Genomic DNA, 22,140 nt, shown 5'->3' with positions numbered 1-22,140 from the left:
CACAGTTTTGAATAATGTACTCTGGCTCAGCCATTGCAGATCTCAAGCCGTTAGGTTTCATTTTCCTCCTCCTGACGATTTTAAATTGGTTTCACTTTCCAGTTTCCTCTTCCTTCCCCTAAAAGCAATTACTCAAAAACGGAGAAAACATCAGCTGATGCGTGCCCTACTCTCCCACCCCTTTATATAGTTCCTTCAGTATTTACTTGAGGCAGCCAGGAAGACTTCTGAAGAACAAATCAGCCTGGTCACCAGCTTTTCGAACAGCAGAGACGCAGAGGGCAGTCATGAGGTCAGTGAAATAAGAATGCATAATCATGCTTGTTTTTGAGTGCAAATTGTAAGTTGAGTTTCTTACTGTGCAGGCACGTTCCTGAATTGTCCTGATGTTTATAGATTCAATGTCTTTATTAGTCTGAGCATTTATAAGATGTTTGAGGGGTTTTCCCTGTGGCTTTTTTTGGTGTACACACAGGCTCCTTAAGTTTCTGGAACTGTTCCCTACAGAACTGTATACGGGGGAGGCAGAGTGGGGAATGCATCAGCTCATGTTTCCTCCCTGTGTGCAGCTATTTACTGCGATGAGAGGAAGGCTTGGCAGTAGCAGTGTATTTCACTCAGCCACATACTTGGCTGATTCAAGGGTAGACCTAAGGGAATTAGTCTTTTGGGCTTTTCTGTTATTGTCATTTTGTTTGAAAAGATTAAGTCACAGGCTTTTTTTCTTGTAATTTTAAAAGGAAGAATTTACTTTCAACAGATATTGTGAAAGATATAATCAGTACTGCAAACCCACTCATGAAGAGGGCAATTTTGCCCTGAAACATTGCATTACTTTAAGGTGGGAAGTGGAAGAAACAATTCTTACAAATGGGCATTTTTGTCTTTTCTTATATAAAAACAAACCCAAAGCTTAGCATTTATTTTTATTGATGTAGTGAATGCTGGTCAGCAGCAGAAAAGAATTTCTCCTCAAAAGTGTAATGACCTAATCTATTATCTAAAACTAGTCTAATCTCTAATGATGGGAAGCAGATCAGTGGTTGCCTGGAGATGGTGGGGATTGAGTAGGAAGGCTCCCAAAAGAATCTTTTGGAATCATAGGAATAGTCTATAGGGAGGTAGTGATGGTGGCTATATAAGCATAAACATTTGCCAAAATTCATCAGACTATACACTGAAAACGGGTGCATCTTATTGTATATAAAGTATAATCTCAGTAAACTTGGTTTTTAAATATATATATTGACCTCCTGGAGTTCTTCAGGGGATAGCAAGTCAGGGAGAACTAAGAGAAAAGGATGCCCTTCCCACCAAGCATCTCTAGGGAAGGAGTGAGGAGGTGATTGCCAGGGAGGGAAGACCCCATCAACCATTCAGTGGGGCAGAAAAGGAAAATTGGATTCCCTACCTTACTCTGCCCCAAGGACTTGAAGATGCTCTGCAATGTCATGTTTGGGGATGAGATGGGTAAGAGGAATTCACTGCCAAATACCTCAGGCTAACCCTTTTATATAGAATAAGTTCCTGGTCAAGAGTGATGTTAATTGTGTCTGTGTGAGTGGGATTGACCAGAAAGCCAGGCACTACCCAGCATCTTAGTAGCCAGCTTGCAGGAAAGGTTTTACAGAGTCCTGTCTTTAGGTGTGTCTATAGCCACTGACCTGAGGAGGTCTGAGGGGGGCTCTCTGAACTATGCTGGACTCAGGTTCACATCAAGGTGCTCCTATTTCCAGAGGCTATAGGAACAGGAAGAGGTTGGGCTGCTCCTCCCCAGCTGTGCTAAAAATTTCCAAATGGGAAAATCACCTGGAGAACTCACTGGCACATGCCAGCTGGTGGGCATCCTCCTCTGCCCCATCCACTGAGGAACTCTGTTGCCCCCTTTACACACTCACAAATTCACTTAAAATTATAACACAAATATATTAATACCAGCAATCATGGTGGTAACATTTCTTTGTAATCTGTAGTTAGTGGTTTCATGCACGTCCGTGTGAAGAGACCACCAAACAGGCTTTGTGTGAGCAACAAGGCTGTTTATTTCACCTGGGTGCAGGCGGGCTGAGTCTGAAAAGAAAGTCAGGGAAGCGAGAGAGGGGTGGGGCCGTTTTATAAGATGTGGGTAGGTAAAGGAAAATTACAGTCAAAGGGGGGTTGTTCTCTGGCGGGCAGGCGTGGGGGTCACAAGGTGCTCCGTACGGGAGCTTTTGAGCCAGGATGAGCCAGGAGAAGGAATTTCACAAGATAATGTCATCACTTAAGGCAGGAACAGGCCATTTTCACCTCCTTTGTGGTGGAATGTCATCAGTTAAGGCAGGAACTGGCCATCTGGATGTGTACGTGCAGGTCACGGGGATATGATGGCTTAGCTTGGGCTCAGAGGCCTGACAAGTGGGCACTGTGTTAAACACGTTTTACGCATGACCTCATCTCACCCTTCCAACAGTCCTAGGAAGTAAGAGCTATTATTTCTATTATTAGCCTCATTTTCTAGATGACCAAAATGGGGCTTAGAAGGGCAAATTCCTTGCCCAAGACATCAGATAGAGAGCAGGTGTCAGAGCAGAGTCATTAATGGAGGCACCAAACTCTACTGCTGATCATCTGACTCTATGCCCAAGGGCCAAAAAGGTGAAAGATCTTAATGCTTTCAACTACACTCACTTTAGAGAGGGGGCCCGGGATGGGCTTCCTATCTGGAGAGTGAGGGCCAGTCTTTGATGGTTACCCACCCCTTAGAGTGGCCAAAGCCACAAGAACTGAACCCAGATCTTGGAGAAGGGTGAAAGTGGTTCTCCCCAGGGCATAATTTTCTATCATTTGGATGAAGGGAAAAAGGAAATTCATCCCAGGGCATTTTAAGGATAAGGGAATGAGGCTCAGTGATGTGACTCAAGAAATATCCCAGAACTAAGCAAAGAAGTCACTGAAATCCAGGTGTCCTGTGGTTTTCTTCCCTTCACTCAAGATTGTCTGATAATGCTGCTTAATTCACCACATTAGCTCCACAAATAAAGGGGAAAACTGCTTTTTAAAATATCTCTATGACAGCACTTCTCCAAATGTGGTACAGGAACTCCTGCACTGAATTTCCAAGGCGCTTGTGAAAACACAGGTTTCTAAGCTCACATCAGATTCACTGCACCAGAATCTCTGGGAGTAGGACCGCATAATCAGTACTGTCAACATACAATAATCAGAAGGCTCAGGATCCAGTTAAAAGAGTTTATTCAAGCGAAAAGTTGAGGGCAGCAGTCCCAGGAGTAGAGCTACACCCAAGAATGGTGAACAGTACTTCCAGAGTAGAGAAAAATGAGGACTGTTTACATAGGCAAAGACAGAGGTGTTGAACAGAATGACAGCTTCTCTTGTTGTTGTTGTTTTTGTTGTTGCTGTTGTTGTTGTTTTTGAGACAGAGTCTCACTCTGTCACCCAGGCTGGAGTGCAGTGGCCCGATCATGGCTCACTGCAGCCTCAGACTCCTGGGCTCAAGGGATTCTCCCACCCAGCCTCCCAAGTAGTTGGGACTAGAGGAGCACGCCACTACGCCTGGTTAATTTTTTTGTATTTTAGTAGCCGTGGGGTTTTGCCATGTTGGTCAGGCTGGTCTTGAACTCCTGACCTTAAGTGATGCACCCACCTTGGCCCCCAAAGTGCTGGGATTACAAGCGTCAGCCACCGTGCCTGGCCAACATTTTCCATATAGAGGCTAACATACAGATATACAATTTGATTGGCTACTATTGATTACAGTCCAACGGAATTGCTTAATATTCTTTTGTAAAGAGGTAACATGGCTGGCCGCAGTGGCTCACGCCCATAAGCCCAACACTTTGGGAGGCCAAGGAGGGCAGATGCTTGAGCTCAGGAGTTGGAGACCAGCCTGGGCAACATAGTGAGACCCCGTCTCTACTAAAAATACAAAAATCAGCCAGGCCTGGTGGCATGTGCCTATAGTCTCATCGACTGGAGAGGCTGAGGTGGGAGGATCGCTTGAGCCTGGGAGGCAGAGGTTGCAGTAAGCTGAGATCGTGCTACTGCACTCCCGCCTGGATGACAGAGTGAGATCCTATCTCAAGAAAAAAAAAAAAAAAAGTAACAATCAAAAGGGTCTCTATTTCCATAACATGAGGTCTACGTTTTAATAAAGACTAGGTTGTCTGAGGCCGGGCACGGTGGCGCACGGCTATAATCCCAGCACTTTGGGAGGCCAAGGCGGGCAGATCATGAGGTCAGGAGTTCGAGACCAGCCTGACCAACATGGTGAAACCCCACCTCTACTAAAAATACAAAAATTATCCAGGCACGGTGGTGCATGCCTGTAATCTCAGCTACTCAGGAGGCTGAGGCAGGACGATCACTTGAGCCCGAGAGGCAGAAATTGCAGTGATACTAGGGAGTCTGGTTAACATGTAACTCCTCACCACACAGGTCAGAGAGCAACAGTCATGCACCTGAGAAAAAAAACAGTCACGTTATGTGAGTCGGTTTTCAGGGCTTAACTTTGCCTCTTGACATAACACATTTGGAAGCTTCCAAAATTTTATTTTCTTTTTACAGTGCCTTTTTACAACTTTCAAACCACAGTTTTCCAAATCTGTCTGGAACATGTTCCTGGCATGAGTGAGCTCAGTTCTCACAGATTCTGTTTCAGTTTCCCCTCAAGAGGGATCTTCATAGGGTTCCATCAGTTTCACTTTCCTTTCCCCTTTCATAAAAGCACAGACCTAACAGCACCCTGGGTGGAAACCTCTTCAGCATTTGCTTGGAATCAATAAGCTAAAAATAAAATCAAACGGGATCCCAGCTTTTCAGAATTGTAGGGAAACAGCCATCATGAGGTAAATAGTCCCTGCTTCTCTGATAGGAAACAGAATTTCTTATGTACAACTTCCTGACTTATGCTATTTCAGTGTTTGCTTAGAGATGAAATATGCATTTATCTAATTCAAGCATAAATCTGCCTTACCAATTCATGCATTTTTATTTCTGTAGCTTTTTGTGATGTATAGAGTTAGGCAGCCAAAGGACACCGGGAACTGGGAGCTGGGAGCTGGGAAGGGACAGGGCATATTGAGAGATCATAGAGAGCCGATGCTCAGATCCTTTCAGGTAAAATCAGGTCAGTGAAAGCTGGGACCTGGAGGGAAGTTACTGGAGGTCCTGGTTCATCTTTTGTTTCTTATATTTAGAAAGCCTAAGTCAGAGGTTTGTGGGTTTTGTTGTGACTGTGGTTATTTTTAAACCATGCTTGCTTCTCAGCAAATGTGTCAATAATTAATTCAGCACTGCAAAATTCCAATTTATGTTGAGGTCACTTTTTACCTTGAAATGCACTTTTTCATAACTGGGGGATATGTCTACCTGAATTGTCCTCTAGCAGGTCTAGTGACCTGCTAAGCCTCCCACGTGATCAATGAACAGGGAGAAAGTGTTGCTTGTAGTCTCTCAAGCCGTGTTCTGCAGTGGCCTGAATCTATCAACTTGAGTCTTCTAATAGAATGCAAATTTCTAGGTCCTGCATTCTGAAATCCTGATTGAGTAAAACAGAAATAAGGTCCAGAAACAAACATATATTTAAAGAGGACCACAAGTACTTCATAGGCACACTGAATGGCTTACAGAAGAAATGTCCATCTCCAAATCCTCTCTTCCTTAAATGCATACAAGGCTTCCTGCATTGTATGTGTGTAAATGTGAAGGAGGAAACCCCAAGAGGCAGGAGGGGGGAGGGGTGGGAAGAATGTTGAAACAAAGCAAAGCTTGTGCCTGGGAACAGTGGCTAAGCCTGTAATCCCAGCACTTTGGGAGGCTGAGGCAGGAGGATTGCTTGAGTCCAGGGGCTCAAGACCAGAACTGGCAACAAAGTGAGACCTACAAAAAAACAAAAATAAAATAAAAATAAAGCAAAGATTGACTGTTTAAGGGGTAATTTAAGTATGTGAAACTGGTGATTGGAAATCACTGCCAAAAAGGGAAGTCTTCCAAGAGCCTTGCTGCTCACAGTGTGGTCTGAATCTGAGATCCCCCGGGAGGTTGTAAGAAAGGTAACATCCGAGCTTATCTGAATCCAGATCTGCATTTTAAAAAGATCTCCAGGTGTTTGCGTCCATATGTACATTAAAGGTTGAGAAGTCCAGCTCTGGAGAGTACCTTCACTCGCTTTCTGAAGTGATGGACTCCTTGGATTGGGCCTGTTCTGACCAACCAACTGAGCATAGGTCTGCCAGTTCCTTCACGTAGTCAGTTGCAGCATAACCAGCACATGTTGGGGACAAGCTGCACATAGAGTGGGGAAATCCCCACTCTTACCACTTCAAGAAGGCCACTTTCTGAAAATTTCAAGATTCTACTCTAGTAATGGCTTTGACTGGGAAAGAGATGTGATATCTACCCTGGAGTCTGTGGGCAAGACAGGTGGTCATGATCTGGGTTAGGTGAGAGACCGTAACTATGTTGATTCTGGGGATTCCCTAAGGACTAGCAGCGCTAGCTTTAACTGCTTTAGTAAGCGAAATCTTATGTCTGCAATCCGAGGTCATGGGAAATCTCTTTCTGGACCTGAGGGAATCCTATCTCCCTAAGGTCTTCTACTAGATGCAGACCATCCAGGTAGGACTGGAATTCTACTCCCCACATTTCACCTGAACCTAGCTATTCTTTTTTTCCTTCTTTTTCTTTTTATTCTATTTTTTTTTTTTTTTTTTTTTTTTTTTGAGACGGAGTTTTGCTCTTTCGCCCAGGCTGGAGTGCAGTGGCCTGATCTCGGCTCACTGCAACCTCCACTTTCCGGTTTCAAGCAATTCTCCTGCCTCGGCTTCCCGAGTAGCTGGAATTACAGGCGCCTGCCACCACGCCTGGCTAATTTTTGTGTTTTTAGTAGAGACGGGGTTTCATCATGTTGGCCAGGCTGGTCTCGAACTCTTGACCTCATGATCCACCCACCTCAGCCTCCCAAAATGCTGGGATTACAGGCATGAGCCACCGCACCTGGCCACCTAGCTGTTCTTTATCAAGTGACGGTACTCATCATCCCACCTGCCTGCTTGTATTTCTTTAAATATCTGCCTTAATTACTGTTAACTAAGTTATTTATACACATAAGAAGTATTCAGAGTAACTTTCAAAAACGCATATGAGATAAATTATTAAGTGAGGAAACCTTGGCAATTGCAGTATTTGTTTTAAGAGGGCAATAGTATTATAATGAAAACCTCCTGACCTCTGGCTCTGGGGTTCATGTTTCTTCTTACAGAGGTCTTAGGCCTTCCAGTCCAATATATTTTGCTCCAAATTTTACTTCAAGGAGAGATCAGGTATCAAATACCTCATCAAATTGGAGACTTTAGGGAGTAAGGCTTAGGAAAAATCAAGAGAATCAAGGGACCCAATTTTCAGTGGGTTTTATAATCATAAAGCCACATGAGTAGTTGGCTATCTTCCTGAATAAATTGTTCCATGTTATCATTAAATGTCTCAGCCTGGCCAGCTCTGGCATTGGTAAAGCATTGGTGGGGATGGAATATCCCTGAGAGATCCATATTCAGAGCTCTTTCACAAGTCCAGAAATGTTCAGTGTGCTTTTCTGCTTGTCCAACACTTTCTTGAGCAATTGATATCTTCTGAAGCTGATACATGACAGGGTGGAAGTATGTTTCATCTCAGAGGGAGAATCTTGAGCTATAAGTGCTTAAAATTTAGTTTGGTAAGATCCCTGGTGCATTGATCTGTCAAAGCCCTCTGCCCTCCAAAAAAAAAAAAAAAAAAAAAGAGAGAGAGAGAGAGATAGTGTCATCAGACTTGCAAGGTGGTTTCTGGTTTCATTGAGGCAAATACATCCAACAATACATCCAATGTCACCTGTCATTCTGCAGGTCCACTGGATACTCTCTATTAATTACTAGAGTGTTCAGCTATTATTTTCAGGTACCTATATGTACCTACAAATCTGCAGATACATTCTATTGATCTGAGACTCACCCTTTCTCCTTCTAACCTTCCTAATTCACCCATCAGCAAAGTTAACTCATGTTTCCATGACTTTATTATGATTTAGTGGCATAACAGATATAAGCAGAGTTGTTCAATCATCATCGTTATAACTTACTCTTGGTATTCATTTTTTAAATAATTGCTAACTTGACTTTTGACTTGTAGTCCTTCATACAGGGTAGTTAGAATCCCCAGGTGAAGCCAAATTGAAAACCCCTAGGGCCAGGTGTGGTGGCTCACACCTGTAATCCCAACACTTTGGTATGTTGAGGCAGAAGGATTGCTTGAGACCAGGAGTTTGAGACCACTCTGGACAATATAGTGAGACCCTCTCTCTGCAACAAAAGGAAGGAGGGGAGGAAAGAAGGAAAATAGGTAGGGAGGAAGGGAGGGAGGGAAGGAAAGAAGGAAGGAAGGAAGGAAGGGAGGAAGGAAGGAAGGAAGGAAGGAAGGAAGGAAGGAAGGAAGGAAGGAAGGAAAGAAGGACCCTATAATAGACAGGGAAGATACTGACACTGGAACCCTAGACAGGGACCAAGAAAAGGAAGAGGACTGCCCCCAAATCGAGGCACACACATAAAGAGGCTATCCAGATGTAGATGGCAACTTCCCTCCTCACTCCCATTGCCCTTGAGTTGATTCTGCATCTCTCACTATAAAGCATTTCATGTGCAATCATATTGGGTCAAAAATGGTTTAGATCAGCATTACTGGAGAGAGAGACAGGAAGTATAATAGATCTGTGCGCTTGCAGTAGCGGTGCGGGGGCCAGTGCTGGTCCATGGTAAATTGCAAATAAAGTCAGTGGCTCCTTGTAGAACCAAATGCATTCAATTTAAAGAATTTTGTTTATTCTGAGATTACTTTTTCAGTGGCAAGGAAAATTCTTTCTTTTCTATCTTTTAAAATAAAATATTGGTCAGAATAGATGGTTGGTATCTTTTCAGATACATTAGCAGCCCTATTTGGTTCATAACTTTTTTCTGAAATTGTGCTTGTCTGTGAAATCCAAAAATAAGGACACTTGGTTTAATGATTTCTGGAGGTTCTTTCCAATCTTATGGTGCCATGACTCTACTGGTAAGAAGGAAGAAGCACAAACTCAGAGTGAGGGACATACAGCCCAAGCCCCAGGCAAATGTAGATAATGGGAACACACTTTGAGAACTCTTGCAACTTATCCAGCTGAATAAGGCAAGTGACCTCCTTATTTGTATCTTCCAACTACAAAACAAAAATGTGTCCATTTTGTTTGTTTGTTGCAACAAATTCATTCTCTCTGGGAATCTGGCCTGTGTGGTGGGGAGACTACTTCAATCAGACTCAAGCTGAGCCTCCGTGGGTCTGTTTGTAAGTGGTGGAAAAGATGAAGGGAAAAATACCTAAATCACATAACATGTTGGCAGACATACCTGGGCTTTTATTTCTTTACATGTCTCCTAACAAAACTGCAAGCACCTGGGGGGCAGAGAAGGTTGGGATAATCTCTATTTTTCTTAGTATCCATAATATCTAATAAAGTGACAAAAAGAGGTAGCCCAATAAAGAGTCACTGGATAGCTAAACAAACCTTACCCAGAATGTACAAGGAATGAGAACTGACTTAGTATTTTTTAATTTTTATTCTTATTTTTATTTTTTTGAGGCTGGGTCCTACTCTATCACCCTGGCTGGAGTGTAACAGTGTGATCTCAGCTCACTACAACTTTTGCCTCCTGGGCTCAAGTGATCTGCCTGTCTCAGCCTCCTGAATAGCGGGGACTACAGGCATGTACTACCATCCCTGGCTAATTTTTGTATTTTTAGTAGAGACGGGCTTTCGCCATGTTGCCCAAGCTGGTCTTGAACTCCTGGGCTCAAGTGATCCACCAGCCTTGGCCTCCCAAAGTGCTAGGACTACAGGCATGAGTCACCATTCCTGGCCTGACTTGGTAATCGAGCAGAGTGAGAGAGATCTCATTTCCTGTCACTGAAGCTGCATCCTCTTACCCATCTTACCTCACCTCCTGCGTATCTGCTTACACAGTGTAAGGGATGTGCTTTGTGGGTGTCTGCACAGACTGTAGCTATAGAAAAGTGAATGTAGGAAGCAACTTACAATTTTTCCAACCTTGCGATGGTACAACAGTGATAATTCCATTCTTGTTTTTCACTTACAATACAGTATGCAATAAGTTACATGAGATACTCAACACTTTAGTATAAAATAGGCTTCGTGTTAGGTGACTTTGCCCCACTGTAGGCTAATGTAAGGGTTCTGAGCACATTTAAGCTAGGCTAAGCTATGGTAAGTTAGACGTATTAAATGCATCTTTTTATTTACAATGTTTTCCATTTATGATGGGTTTATCAGGATATAACCCCATCATAAGTCAAGGAACATCTATATATAAAGAGATTTATTATGAGGAATTGGCTCACCTGATTATGGAGACTGGTAAGTCCCATAATCTGTTGTCTGCAAGCTGGAGACCAAGGAAAGTTGATGGTGTAGTCCCAGTCCAAGTCTAAAAGCCTGAGAACCAGATAAGCCAATGGTGAAAGTTCTAGTCCAAGTCTAGTCCAAGGGCAGAAAAAGACCAATGTCCTAGCTCAAGCAGTCGGGCAGAGGGAGAATTCTCCCTTCCTTTGCCTTTTTGTTCTATTAAGGCCCTCAACAGAATGGATGACGCCCACCCATACTGGGGAGAGCAATCTGCTCTACTCAGTCCACCAATTCACATGTTCATGTCTTCCAGAAACAACCTCACATACACACCTAGAAATAATTTTGGACCAAATATCTGGGCATCCTGTGGCTCAGTTCAATTGACATATAAAATTAATGATCACAGGGTGCAGTGCTTGGCAGTGTACATCACAGTGACCATGTTTATTTTCTCCACAGTGAGGTCACCAAGAATTCCCTGGAGAAAATCCTTCCACAGCTGAAATGCCATTTCACCTGGAACTTATTCAAGGAAGAAAGTGTCTCAAGGGATCTAGAAGATAGAGTGTGTAACCAGATTGAATTTTTAAACACTGAGTTCAAAGCTACAATGTACAACTTGTTGGCCTACATAAAACACCTAGATGGTAACAACGAGGCAGCCCTGGAATGCTTACAGCAAGCTGAAGAGTTAATCCAGCAAGAACATGCTGACCAAGCAGAAATCAGAAGTCTAGTCACTTGGGGAAACTACGCCTGGGTCTACTATCACTTGGGCAGACTCTCAGATGCTCAGATTTATGTAGACAAGGTGAAACAAACCTGCAAGAAATTTTCAAATCCATACAGTATTGAGTGTTCTGAACTTGACTGTGAGGAAGGGTGGACACAAGTGAAGTGTGGAAGAAATGAAAGGGCAAAGGTGTGTTTTGAGAAGGCTCTGGAAGAAAAGCCCAACAACCCAGAATTCTCCTCTGGACTGGCAATTGCGATGTACCATCTGGATAATAACCCAGAGAAACAGTTCTCTACTGATGTTTTGAAGCAGGCCATTGAGCTGAGTCCTGATAACCAATATGTCAAGGTTCTCTTGGGCCTGAAACTGCAGAAGATGAATAAAGAAGCTGAAGGAGAGCAGTTGGTTGAAGAAGCCTTGGAAAAGGCTCCTTGCCAAACAGATGTCCTCCGCAGTGCAGCCAAATTTTACAGAAGAAAAGGTGACCTAGACAAAGCTATTGAACTGTTTCAACGGGTGTTGGAATCCACACCAAACAATGGCTACCTCTATCACCAGATTGGGTGCTGCTACAAGGCAAAAGTAAGACAAATGCAGAATACAGGAGATTCTGAAGCTAGTGGAAATAAAGAGATGATTGAAACACTAAAGCAATATGCTATGGAGTATTCAAATAAAGCTCTTGAGAAGGGACTGAATCCTCTGAACGCATACTCTGATCTTGCTGAGTTCCTGGAGGCAGAATGTTATCAGACACCATTCAATAAGGAAGTCCCTGATGCTGAGAAGCAACAATCCCATCAGCGCTACTGCAACCTTCAGAAATATAATGGGAAGTCTGAAGACACTGCTCTGCAACATGGTTTAGAGGGTTTGTCCATAAGCAAAAAATCAACTGACAAGGAAGAGATCAAAGACCAACCACAGAATGTATCTGAAAATCTGCTTCCACAAAATACACCGAATTATTGGTATCTTCAAGGATTAATTCATAAGCAGAATGGAGATCTGCTGCAAGCAGCCAAATGTTATGAGAAGGAACTGGGCCGCCTACTAAGGGATGCCCCTTCAGGCATAGGCAGTTTTTTCCTGTCAGCATCTGACCTTGAGGATGGCAGTGAGGAAATGGGCCAGGGCGCAGTCAGCTCCAATCCCAGAGAGCTCCTCTCTAACTCAGAGCAACTGAACTGAGACAGAGGAGGAAAACAGAGCATCAGAAGCCTGCAGTGGTGGTTGTCACGGGTAGGAGGATAGGAAGACAGGGGGCCCCAACCAGGGGTTGCTGAGCAGGAAAGCTTTGCATGTTGCTCTAAGGTACATTTTTAAAGAGTTGCTTTTGGCTGGGCGAGGTGGCTCATGCCTGTAATCCCAGCACTTTGGGAGGCCGAGGTCAGCAGATCACAAGGTCTGGAGTTCGAGACCATCCTGGCTAACACAGTGAAACCCCATCTCTATTAAAAATACAAAAAATTAGCCGGGCGTGGTGGCGGGCACCTGTAGTCCCAGCTACTCAGGAGGCTGAGGCAGGAGAATGGTGTGAACCTGGGAGGAAGAGGTTGCAGTGAGCCGAGATGGCACCACTGCACTCCAGCCCGGGCGACAGAGCAAGACTCCGTCTCAAAAAAAAAAAAAAAAAAGTTGTTTTCTCATGTTCATTATAGTTCATTACAGTTACATAGTCAGAATGTCTTAACAACTAATCACTGGTAGCAATAAATGCTTCAGGCCCACACGATGCTGATTAGTTCTCAGTTTTCCTTCAGTTCACAGTATAACCCTCATTCCTGCCCTTCCTGCCAAGGGTTATAAGTGGTGACTGCCTAACAACAAAATTTGAAGTCTCATCTCATTTTCATCCAGACTTCTGGATCTCAAAAATTAACTTTTGACTAACCCTGGAATATCTCTTATCTCACTTATGGCTTCAGCCATGTATTTATATGTATTCTTGATAGCAATACTATAATCAATGTGTATTCTTGATAGTAATGCTACAATAAATCCAAACATTTCAACTCTGTTAGAATAGAGGTAATTGTGTGGTTTGTGTATGGGACTATGACAGTAATATTAATTCCCAAAGTTTCTCCTACGAGGAACAGTGGGTAATTGCTAAGCCATACCACACTATTCTCGACATGTTCATTTGAGCCCCTCCCTTAGAATGAACACCCTGCCCCTGAAGCCAGCCTATCCTTACATTATAGGAACTATGACTGTCTTTCCAGCCTAGGAGCCCCAACTAAGCCCCGTGCCCAGTTGGCAGCTGCTGCTGTTGACAGGGTTGCTGTAAGCCCAGGAATATCTGGGCAAATGCCTCACTGACAGAGTGTGAGGGACACCAGTGTGAAGTTGGCCAAAAGGGCAGAGATCCATCCAGGTCTACAGCAGTCCCTTTCAAACTGCCAGCATCTGACATGGTGAGCTCCATTTTGTTCAGGTTAAAGTCAGACCTGGACAGCAAGGGTCTCTTAAACACATGGGGAATAGTCTCCATGGACTTTTAAGACTGTCATCTGCAGTTCATTTTTAATTCACTCACGAATGTAATATCTAGTCACAAGGGTGTAAACAGAAAGGTAAAAGTATATAAATGTATAAGATGATCATTTGAACACTTTCCTTTTAAATTCCTTATCCCCTAAGAATTAATGTAATATTTGAAATAAATTCTGAAATGATTCCCTAGCTGATTTAACACCTGGAAACTTGCTTGTAGGTTCATAAGTGGCAGAAAGACTGTGGCCCTAAAGGAGTTCATCTCTCTGAATATAGAATATAGATACTACACCAGGAACCCACAAACAGTTGCCCTCTGGTATTCACAGACATAGTATATGCACCTTGGACCATTTCCAAACTCAAAGATCCAGACCTGCTAGATTTTGAGTTTTGCCAATGCATTATACCATATTAAGAGGCTAACATAGTACATCATGGTGACTATAGTTAATAATGATATGTTGCATATGTGAAAATTGCTGAGAGAGTAGATTTTCTGTTCTCACTACAAAAAGAAAGGTAAGTTAGCTGAGGTAATGCATATGTTAAATAATTTGATTTAGCCATTCCACAATATATACATATATTAAAACATGCTGTACACCATAAAGATATACAATTTTTACATGTCAACTAAATTTTTACTTTCTATTTAAAAAGGCTAATGGAGGGTAACTGCAGCTAATGAATAAACATCCAATAGGTCCAGCATTCCCATGTCAAGTGTCCTCTGCCTGTCATCATTTATACAATAATTCTAATGAAATGCTAGATGGAATGGGACATACCACTCAAGAATACCAAAGATGATCACCCTTAAAATATTACAAGATGGGCAGAGAGCACAGACTTCCACTCTTAACTCTTGCCTGGCTGATCACAAATCATATCCCAGCCCAGGTCCAGGGACCTACTTGCTTCCTTACAAACGAGGAGACCCTGGTTCTAAGACTTTTGCTGAAAGCAGAAATAACCTCCCCGATCCTCCTGCTCCTTAAACAAGAGAAGCTTTAGGGCAATTGCCTAAAAGGAAACAGCACACCAGAAATACAATTCCTGGGTTAAAGCAAGCAAAGCTGCTTTCCTAATAACTCCCATTTTCTATGCATACCCGGGGTCCATCATCCCATCTTACAGGTGTGGTTAGAAAAGGGATCAGACCTTAGTGACTGCTGGTGAAGTGAATTGCATGCTGCAGCCCCTCATCAGCATCTTTGTACAGTTCAGTTTCGTGTTTTCTGCAGAATCAGGAGCTGACAATCAAAATGGCCTCTCATTCACACTCATTGGTCAGACTGAGCTTGTGATAACAATTTAGACTAATCACTGACAAGCAGGGATGGGGAGCACTGAAGTCAGCTATTGGCTGTGTCCGGGAGCAGTTGGGCATTCTGCCACTGGATGCTGCTTTTGTAATCTTGTCATATGACAAAGCACTATGATGTTCTTTTGTTTTCCTTGGACTGGCTTAAGGGCTGGTGAGAAGCAGGAAATATTCTGCCATGGGAAGTCTACTGACCTGCAAAAATTTATCAAAATACACAGAAGCAGGAATGGAGGTGGAAAAATTACAAACTGTGATAATCAGCTCCAAGAGCATGTAGGGGTAAAAGGAGGTAATACCTCTCCTCACTCATTGTAAGAGTCTTGGCTGACATTCCTATAACAAAAGACAAGTTAACAAGAGAAAAGCATAACAAATTTACTTAATCACAGTTTTATGTGATATGAGAGCCTTCAGAAATGAAGACCTAAAGATCTAGGGAAAACTGTTTTTGTGCTTAGGTTCCACGAAGAATGGGCAGCTCTGTAGAGATGTGTTTGGACAAGAGTATGATCTAATGGTAATAGACCGGCGGTGAGGGAGGGAGTGTGTTCAAATTATTCTCGGACTCTCTGTGTAGCATTTCTTCTTTGCAATTATGGGGTAGGATTCCTCTGGATTAAGGGTCTTCAAATGAGAAGGGAGAAGGGAGAGAGTGACCTTCCTAAGTTTTATGGCTTGCTTTGGGGAGAGGGCTTCTAGTTTCTATGACTGTCTTGCGGAAGAGGAATTCTAGTTTCCATGGTTCACTCTACGGGAGAAAGAAGCATGAAAGACAGGAGGGCAGGAGAAGGTCAAAGAGATCTTTCTTCGGAGGCCCTTCCAGTGTCTTTCAGTTCAAAGTACTCAGCACACCAAGGCGCTATACTTTGGGCATCATGTTCTGAGAGCCAACAGCTACAATGAAGAAGTATGAGAGCAGTCACTGAGTAGGGAGGGAACTTTCAACTAACTTAGAGGAGCTGAGCCTGATCCTAGCAAGCATTCCTGGGGCCTCCCGATTGCCGTATGGGGCAGTACTTATGTATGGGACAATGATATGAGGAGCTACACTCAAGAAGCTTCCTGATCTCAATTTTTATTATGATTTGTTTCTGATTTGGGATCTTCCTAACTGAATTAAAGAACTTATCTTAATTTCTAGCTTAATTCAGGCAGGAGTTAGTCCAAGTATCATTCGACAAATTTTATTAATCTTTTGAAAGTGCCTTGGCTTTGGGTTTAGACCTATTTCAACCTCACCTCCACCACTTAGTATCTCTACAGTGTTGGGAAAAATTGCCTAACCTCTGTGGCCCCAAGATATTCCTATATAAAACCTGGGAATAATAAATTATACCTCACAAAAGATTAAATGTGTTTCCTTACAAGCATTATGGTAGACCAGATATACACAGAACAAAAAGCCTGTGTATCACAATGAAAAATGCTATAAAATCTGCAAAACACATTGTTTAAATGCACAGCTGCATTTAAAAGAGAGTAAGGAATTCCCTGACGTCCAGAAATGACAGGAAAGTGAAAATCCACCAGAATAAGCATGTATTCATTTGCGTTGGTGATCTACATCACTTTCTTGTGGACTACATTACATTATGAAGGAGATGGAAGACCAAGTCTGGGGCCTGCACGTGGTACATTGTATCATAGAACTCACATAAAACCAGGACCCATTCAGAGGTTAAACTGGAGAACAAACTCCTTGCAGACCTAAATGATGGGGCTACACATGCCTGTTTTTGGCTTTGGCCCTAAGTAAAGCAGGGAGGAAAAAAAGTCATTGATAATTTCTAATCTTAAGTGGAGAAGCATGACTGTTTCGGGCTGAAATTCTCACTATCTATGTGGCAAGAAAAAAAAAAAACCTCAGGTAGAAAATTTCATTTTAAGCAATTCTGGCTTGGTAGTGCTCCCATGCCCCTAACAAAAGCAAATAAAAACACCCCTCAAAAGGAAATACTTTTTACATAGTTCTCAAAGAATTTCCAAGTTTGATAAAGTTCCAAGGAATATTAGGTCATAATACAAAATCAAAGAATACACACAAATAAATAAGCCACAATGTGCAAAAGTTGCCAGATAACAAACGATAAGCCAGAGCAACAAAACTGCATATATTGTAATTGAATAGAGAATAAAAAAGAATGTATTTATTACACTTTGGGAGGCCGAGGCAGCTGTATCACTGAGGACAGGAGTTAGAGACCAGCCTGGCCAACATGGTAGAACCCGGTTTCTACTAAAAATAAAAAATTAGCCAGGCATGGTGGCGGGCATCTGTAATCCCAGCCAAGTGGGAGGCTAAGGCAGGAGAATGGCTTAAACCTGGGAGGTAGAGGTTGAAGTGAGCTGAGATCGCACCACTGCACTCCAGCCTGGGCAACAGAGTAACTCTGTTTCAAAAAAAAAAAAAAAAAAAGAATGTATTAATGTATTTAGTAAATTTCAAGATAAATAAAGAAAAAATTAAGTTTTAACAAAGGAATAGGCTAGGTGCGGTGGCTCACGCCTGTAATCCCAGCACTTTGGGAGGCCAAGGTAAGCAGATTGCCTGAGGTCAGGAGTTCAAGACCAGCCTGGCCAATGTGGTGAAAACCCATCTCCACTAAAAATACAAAATTTAGCCAGGTGTGGTGATAGGTGCCTGTAATCCCAGCTACTAGGGAGGCTGAGGCAGGAGAATCTCTCGAACCCAGGAGACAGAGGTTGCAGTGAGCTGAGATCATGCCACTACACTCTAGCCTGGGCAACAGGTCGAGACTCCGTCTCAAAAAATAAATAAATAAATAAAGGAACAATAGTGTATTAAATTTGATTAGGCATATTTGCACAAGAACCAAACAAAACTTAGAAATATAGAAACCAAAATAATAGAAATTAGATACTCAAAGGATTTGTTGAAAAGCAATTTATACACAGCTGAAAAGCATTTATTGATTTAGAAGACAGATTTAAAGAAACTACTCAGAATGCAGCACAGAAAAACAATGAAATGGAAAATCAACAGAGATATTCAGGGACATGGAGAGCAAAGTGAGGAAGTTAAAATGCATGTGATCAGAGTTGCAGAAGAACAAATAAAAGGGAATGGAAGAAAGGCAATAGTTGAAGAGACAGTGACCGAAATTTTTGGAATTAATGAAAAATGCTAATCCTCAAATACATGAATTCCACAAAAGATCACCCAAGCAGATGTCACCTAAAAACATAGTAGTATCTTTTAAGTGCCTTTGAGGCAGAAAGATTTTTAAAACAACAAAAAACAAAAGAAATATCTGTGAAGGAATTGGTATTAGGTTAAGCTCGGACTTCTCAATAGCAACCAAAACACAGCGGGAAATAGTTCCAAAATGCCAAGAGAAAATAATTGTCAGCCTAGAATTTGACTTTTTATCCCTTTTTATTTGAAATGATTTTAGACTTAAAGTTGTAAAAATGGTGCCCAGAGTTCCCATATACCTTTTACGCAGCTTCCCATCATGTTAACACCTTACATAACCATAGAATAATCTTTAAGACAGGAAACCAACACTGACAACATACAATCAACTAATCTACAAGTCTTGTTCAAATTTTACCAGTTGTCCCACTAATATTCTTTTTCTAGTTCAACATCCAACCTGGGATCTTCCTCAAAATGAAGATCACAATGTGATCTTTGTTCACAATGTGATCTTTGTTCACAATGTCATAATTCACCCTGCAACACAAGCTCTGCTCAACTAGAGTTTGATGAATAAAATGATTTTCTCTTTGCCATCGTCTCCTTATATGAACATCTCATAAAGCACAAAGGTCAGGGTGGTTCCTGTTAGAATGTTCACTTTCCTTGATTTCCTGCCAAATATCATTTCACAACCCTCCTGAGCTCCCTCTTGATTATAAAGGGAAAGACACTGACTCCCGTCTGATGTAATAAACAGAAGAGTTTTTGACGACCCTGTACCTTCTTTTCTTCTGATTTATGTGGAACATACCAGCAACAAAATCCTGAACCAAGATCCACCAGGGGATGGACAATTGTCCTAGGTATGCCCAAGAATGATGCAACATCCCCAGCCATGTGCATGATGGCTGAGGAATCTGGGGACAGCTATTGTGTGGAAACAAAGTCTTACAAAGGGAAATCCTCATAGGAAATTGCGTAGGTTGGAGAAAGAGCCACACTCAGTCAGGCTTAGCCTGTCTTTTCTCTCCTTTGGCCTCCCAGAGGGAGCTGTTATCTTCTAGTAGCCTGCTGCATTGTTTTTTTCTAAAGAGAATTCTAGGAAATTGACATCAGGGTCTCCAAGACTACCCCTAGATTTGATGATTCACCGGAAAGATGAGCAGGATTCAACATGTGGTCATACTCACAGCTAAGACTTATAACAAAAGTATACAGAGCAAAATTAGCACAGACAAAAAGTGTATGGGGCCAAGTCCAAAGAAAATCGGGTATAGGTTTCCAAGAGTGCCGGTAGAGTCATCAGGTTGTGCTTAATTCCTCCAGCATCAAATTGTGACAATGTGAAGCCAGTTAGACTGTGTGCCCAAGGGTTTTACTGGGGACTGATCATGTACACACCCTCTGCCTAGCATGTACCAAAATTCCAGACTTCGAGAAGGAAATCAAGTGTTAGCATAAACTCCATCATTTGCATAAACAGTCTTAGCATAGTAAGCCACCCATATCATTTATAGAATAGCTAGAAAACTCTTAAAATCCAATTTCCCTGATGTTAGCCAAGGGCCAAACTTGCAAGCAAGTCTTTCTAAAGATAACAGTCTCAAACTTGCCATGCTAACTCTGCATGGTCCATCCCCTTAGTCCTTAGCAAGGCAGCTTTATAGTAAAATTATTATTTGTAGGATCTCTGTCAGTATTGATTCCAGTTTTTTCCAATACACTCAGTATTTATCCTTTTTTAAGGATCCTGAATTTAGCCAGCTTAAACAAATCTGATTAATTATAAAGGTATATCTTAGAAGTCCAGATAGCTTCCTCCGTACATGTCTATATTAAACTTTTTACCTGGTGGTACATCACAACTCAGGCCAGGAAAGCAAAGTGGACTTGATCACCTTCCTGGGCTGAGACAGTATCATGATAGTCAGGTACACACATACACAAAGCACAATCCCAGAGGACATGCATGGCAGCCCAAGTGGGACATGCCTTAGGCAGTACAGGTTAACAACCCCCACCACATGGCCTTCCATGGTGGGGCCTACCACTGTAAGGTTTCCATTCCAGTCCAAAAAATTCAATGAAGTCCTTGCTTTCAGAGCAACTGCCTTCAAGCTATAAGTTCCAAACACAAGAGTGAGGAAGACATCTGAGGTTTTCTGGATGGAAAGTTCCAGAGTGGATCCCCACCTCCACCCCCAGTGCTGTCTGTTCTGCTCAGAGGCTCAGCAGTCTGAATTCAAAGTGTTAAGTAGGAGTTTGGAAAGACAGCGTGGGAAGATTTCTGTCAGACAGAAGGGAAAGCTTCTAGGAACAGTTCTGAAAAACAAAAAGATTGTTAATGACTTCCTCTCCTTTATGCCTCCCTGGGGGCTGAGTTTCTATTTTTTTCATTGCCACAAAGTCAGAGTGTCCTATTCAGCAATCATATATTTTTGTTCAGTTATATCCCATTCTCACGCAGATCTTTCAACTGGAAAAAGTGTATACAAAAAGGACAAAAGGACTTTCACCCAAAAACATTTTCATGCAATTTAAGCATAAAGAGGTATCATGCTTATATTGTCTGTTACTGAACCAAACTGGGGTCCACTTGCCCAGCCCAGTAAAGCCAAACACCCACAATGGGGTTTTGCAACAAGAGAAAGGAGGGCATTTGGTTGCTGTTTGCCACTCAAAGAGAATCCCGCAGCTCACGCTTAAGACCCTATTTTTAGTTTCTATAGAGAACCAAACATCACCTGACTCTAACTTCCTTGGCTGTTGTTTTAAGCTATTATTACCTTCTTGCTTATCAGCTTGCAAACTTACTTCTCAGGGCCCCGTAGTGCCTGGAATTTCCCCTGAAGGAACTTGAGATTTTCCTTTATTTCCATGCTTGTGTGAGGGTCCTGGCAGGCCACTAAGAAGGAGTCCCTGCTCCATCTTATGTCCAGAATGAAATCTTGTTTCAAAAACTTTCAAAATTGGCTAACATAAACTCCCACCTCTTTCATCCAAATTATACAGTGAGCCTAGAAATTAGTAATCCTTTTCTGGGGTCAATTGCATTTAATAATCAAACTTCTGAAGGTCAGGAAATGTCACCCCAAAATATACCGCTTTGGACTTGAAAATGAAGGCACTTGAGAAATAGCAAATGCAAGACAGGACTTTCTCTGAGCTTCCTTTATCTGCATAAAGATAGACCCTCCAAAAGGAACCCAGATGTCATGAATCCCTTCCCAGGGAATCTTATCAACCAGGAAGATTAAACTTGGATCACTGGAAAGGACACTGGAGGTTGACCCCGTGTCCAGACAGACTTTGTCACAGGCTGTCACATATTCTTCTGAGGGCCCATTTATTTTTCATCAAAACAATTTACTCCCCCTAAGTAAGTTGCCTACATCTCCCCTCCCCTCTCCTTTAAAAAGAGGGTATATAAGCTTCTAGATCTCTCTGGGTTTGGGGCATTAACTTTCCTTTCATATGATGCCCCATGCACGTAATGAGTTTGTATACTTTTGTTCTGTTAATCTGCCAGTTTTCAGTTTATTTCATAGATTCAATTATCAAGCCCTCAAAAGATATAGGGAAAATGTGCCCTCCTCCTACCTTACTAAGGTGTGTGTGTGTTAGGACAAAGGTGAAGGATGTAGATTCAGGCTGTCAGTCCATTTTCACAGATTGAAACTAATTGGGAAAGTTGAAAACAGCAAGTTAACAGCAATGAGATAGTCTCAAGATGGGGAGAGTCCAATCTGTCAGGAATGGTTGGAGGGGTCACACTCCCTGTGATGTGTCCTCCTCCAACTTACAGCTTTCAACAGGGATTATAAATCAGTAATGCAATTAGCCTCTGTATCATAAAGGGGCTCAGACTATGCCACCCCAAAACATGCCATTTTGACATAAGAATTATTTTGAGTTAAAGGGAATTGAAAAAAAGCAGACACAGGATGAGCTGTCTTCCCTACTTCTGTCTGCCTAAAAGCAGAACATAA

At 42.3% G+C, this 22,140-nt stretch overlaps 2 protein-coding genes across 7 annotated transcripts in view; one reads left to right on the top strand and one right to left on the bottom strand.

Moving 5' to 3' along the window:
• Positions 1 to 22,140, bottom strand: part of LOC129480470 (zinc finger matrin-type protein 1-like) — a 123,017-nt gene that overhangs the window by 36,111 nt on the left and 64,766 nt on the right. For 2 of the 6 annotated variants that reach the window (XR_010120284.1, XR_010120285.1), the window contains exons 3-4: positions 10,417 to 10,510; positions 6,676 to 7,743 (exon numbers count right to left, since the gene is read on the bottom strand). The exons of 2 other annotated variants lie outside the window; for them this stretch is intronic. Coding sequence is in view for 2 of the 4 variants with exons in the window: in XM_063637133.1 (XP_063493203.1) it covers positions 7,684 to 7,743; positions 10,417 to 10,510 (154 nt within the window). In the remaining 2 variants the exon portion in view is untranslated. Of the gene's footprint in view, positions 1 to 6,675; positions 7,744 to 10,416; positions 10,511 to 14,822; positions 14,858 to 22,140 lie in introns of those variants that run through there. 2 more of the 6 variants (XM_063637133.1, XM_063637134.1) reach the window with 2 other exon arrangements.
• On the top strand, positions 24 to 13,182 carry IFIT3 (interferon induced protein with tetratricopeptide repeats 3). Its single transcript, XM_055274264.2, has 2 exons — positions 24 to 292; positions 10,883 to 13,182. Exons 1-2 carry the CDS (start codon positions 288 to 290, stop codon positions 12,348 to 12,350), a joined length of 1,473 nt encoding a protein of 490 aa, XP_055130239.1. The 5' UTR covers positions 24 to 287; the 3' UTR covers positions 12,351 to 13,182.

Source organism: Symphalangus syndactylus, chromosome 4 (assembly GCF_028878055.3).
Source record: "Symphalangus syndactylus isolate Jambi chromosome 4, NHGRI_mSymSyn1-v2.1_pri, whole genome shotgun sequence".
NCBI lineage: Eukaryota > Metazoa > Chordata > Mammalia > Primates > Hylobatidae > Symphalangus > Symphalangus syndactylus.
This window is presented reverse-complemented; position numbering and strand designations above follow the sequence as displayed.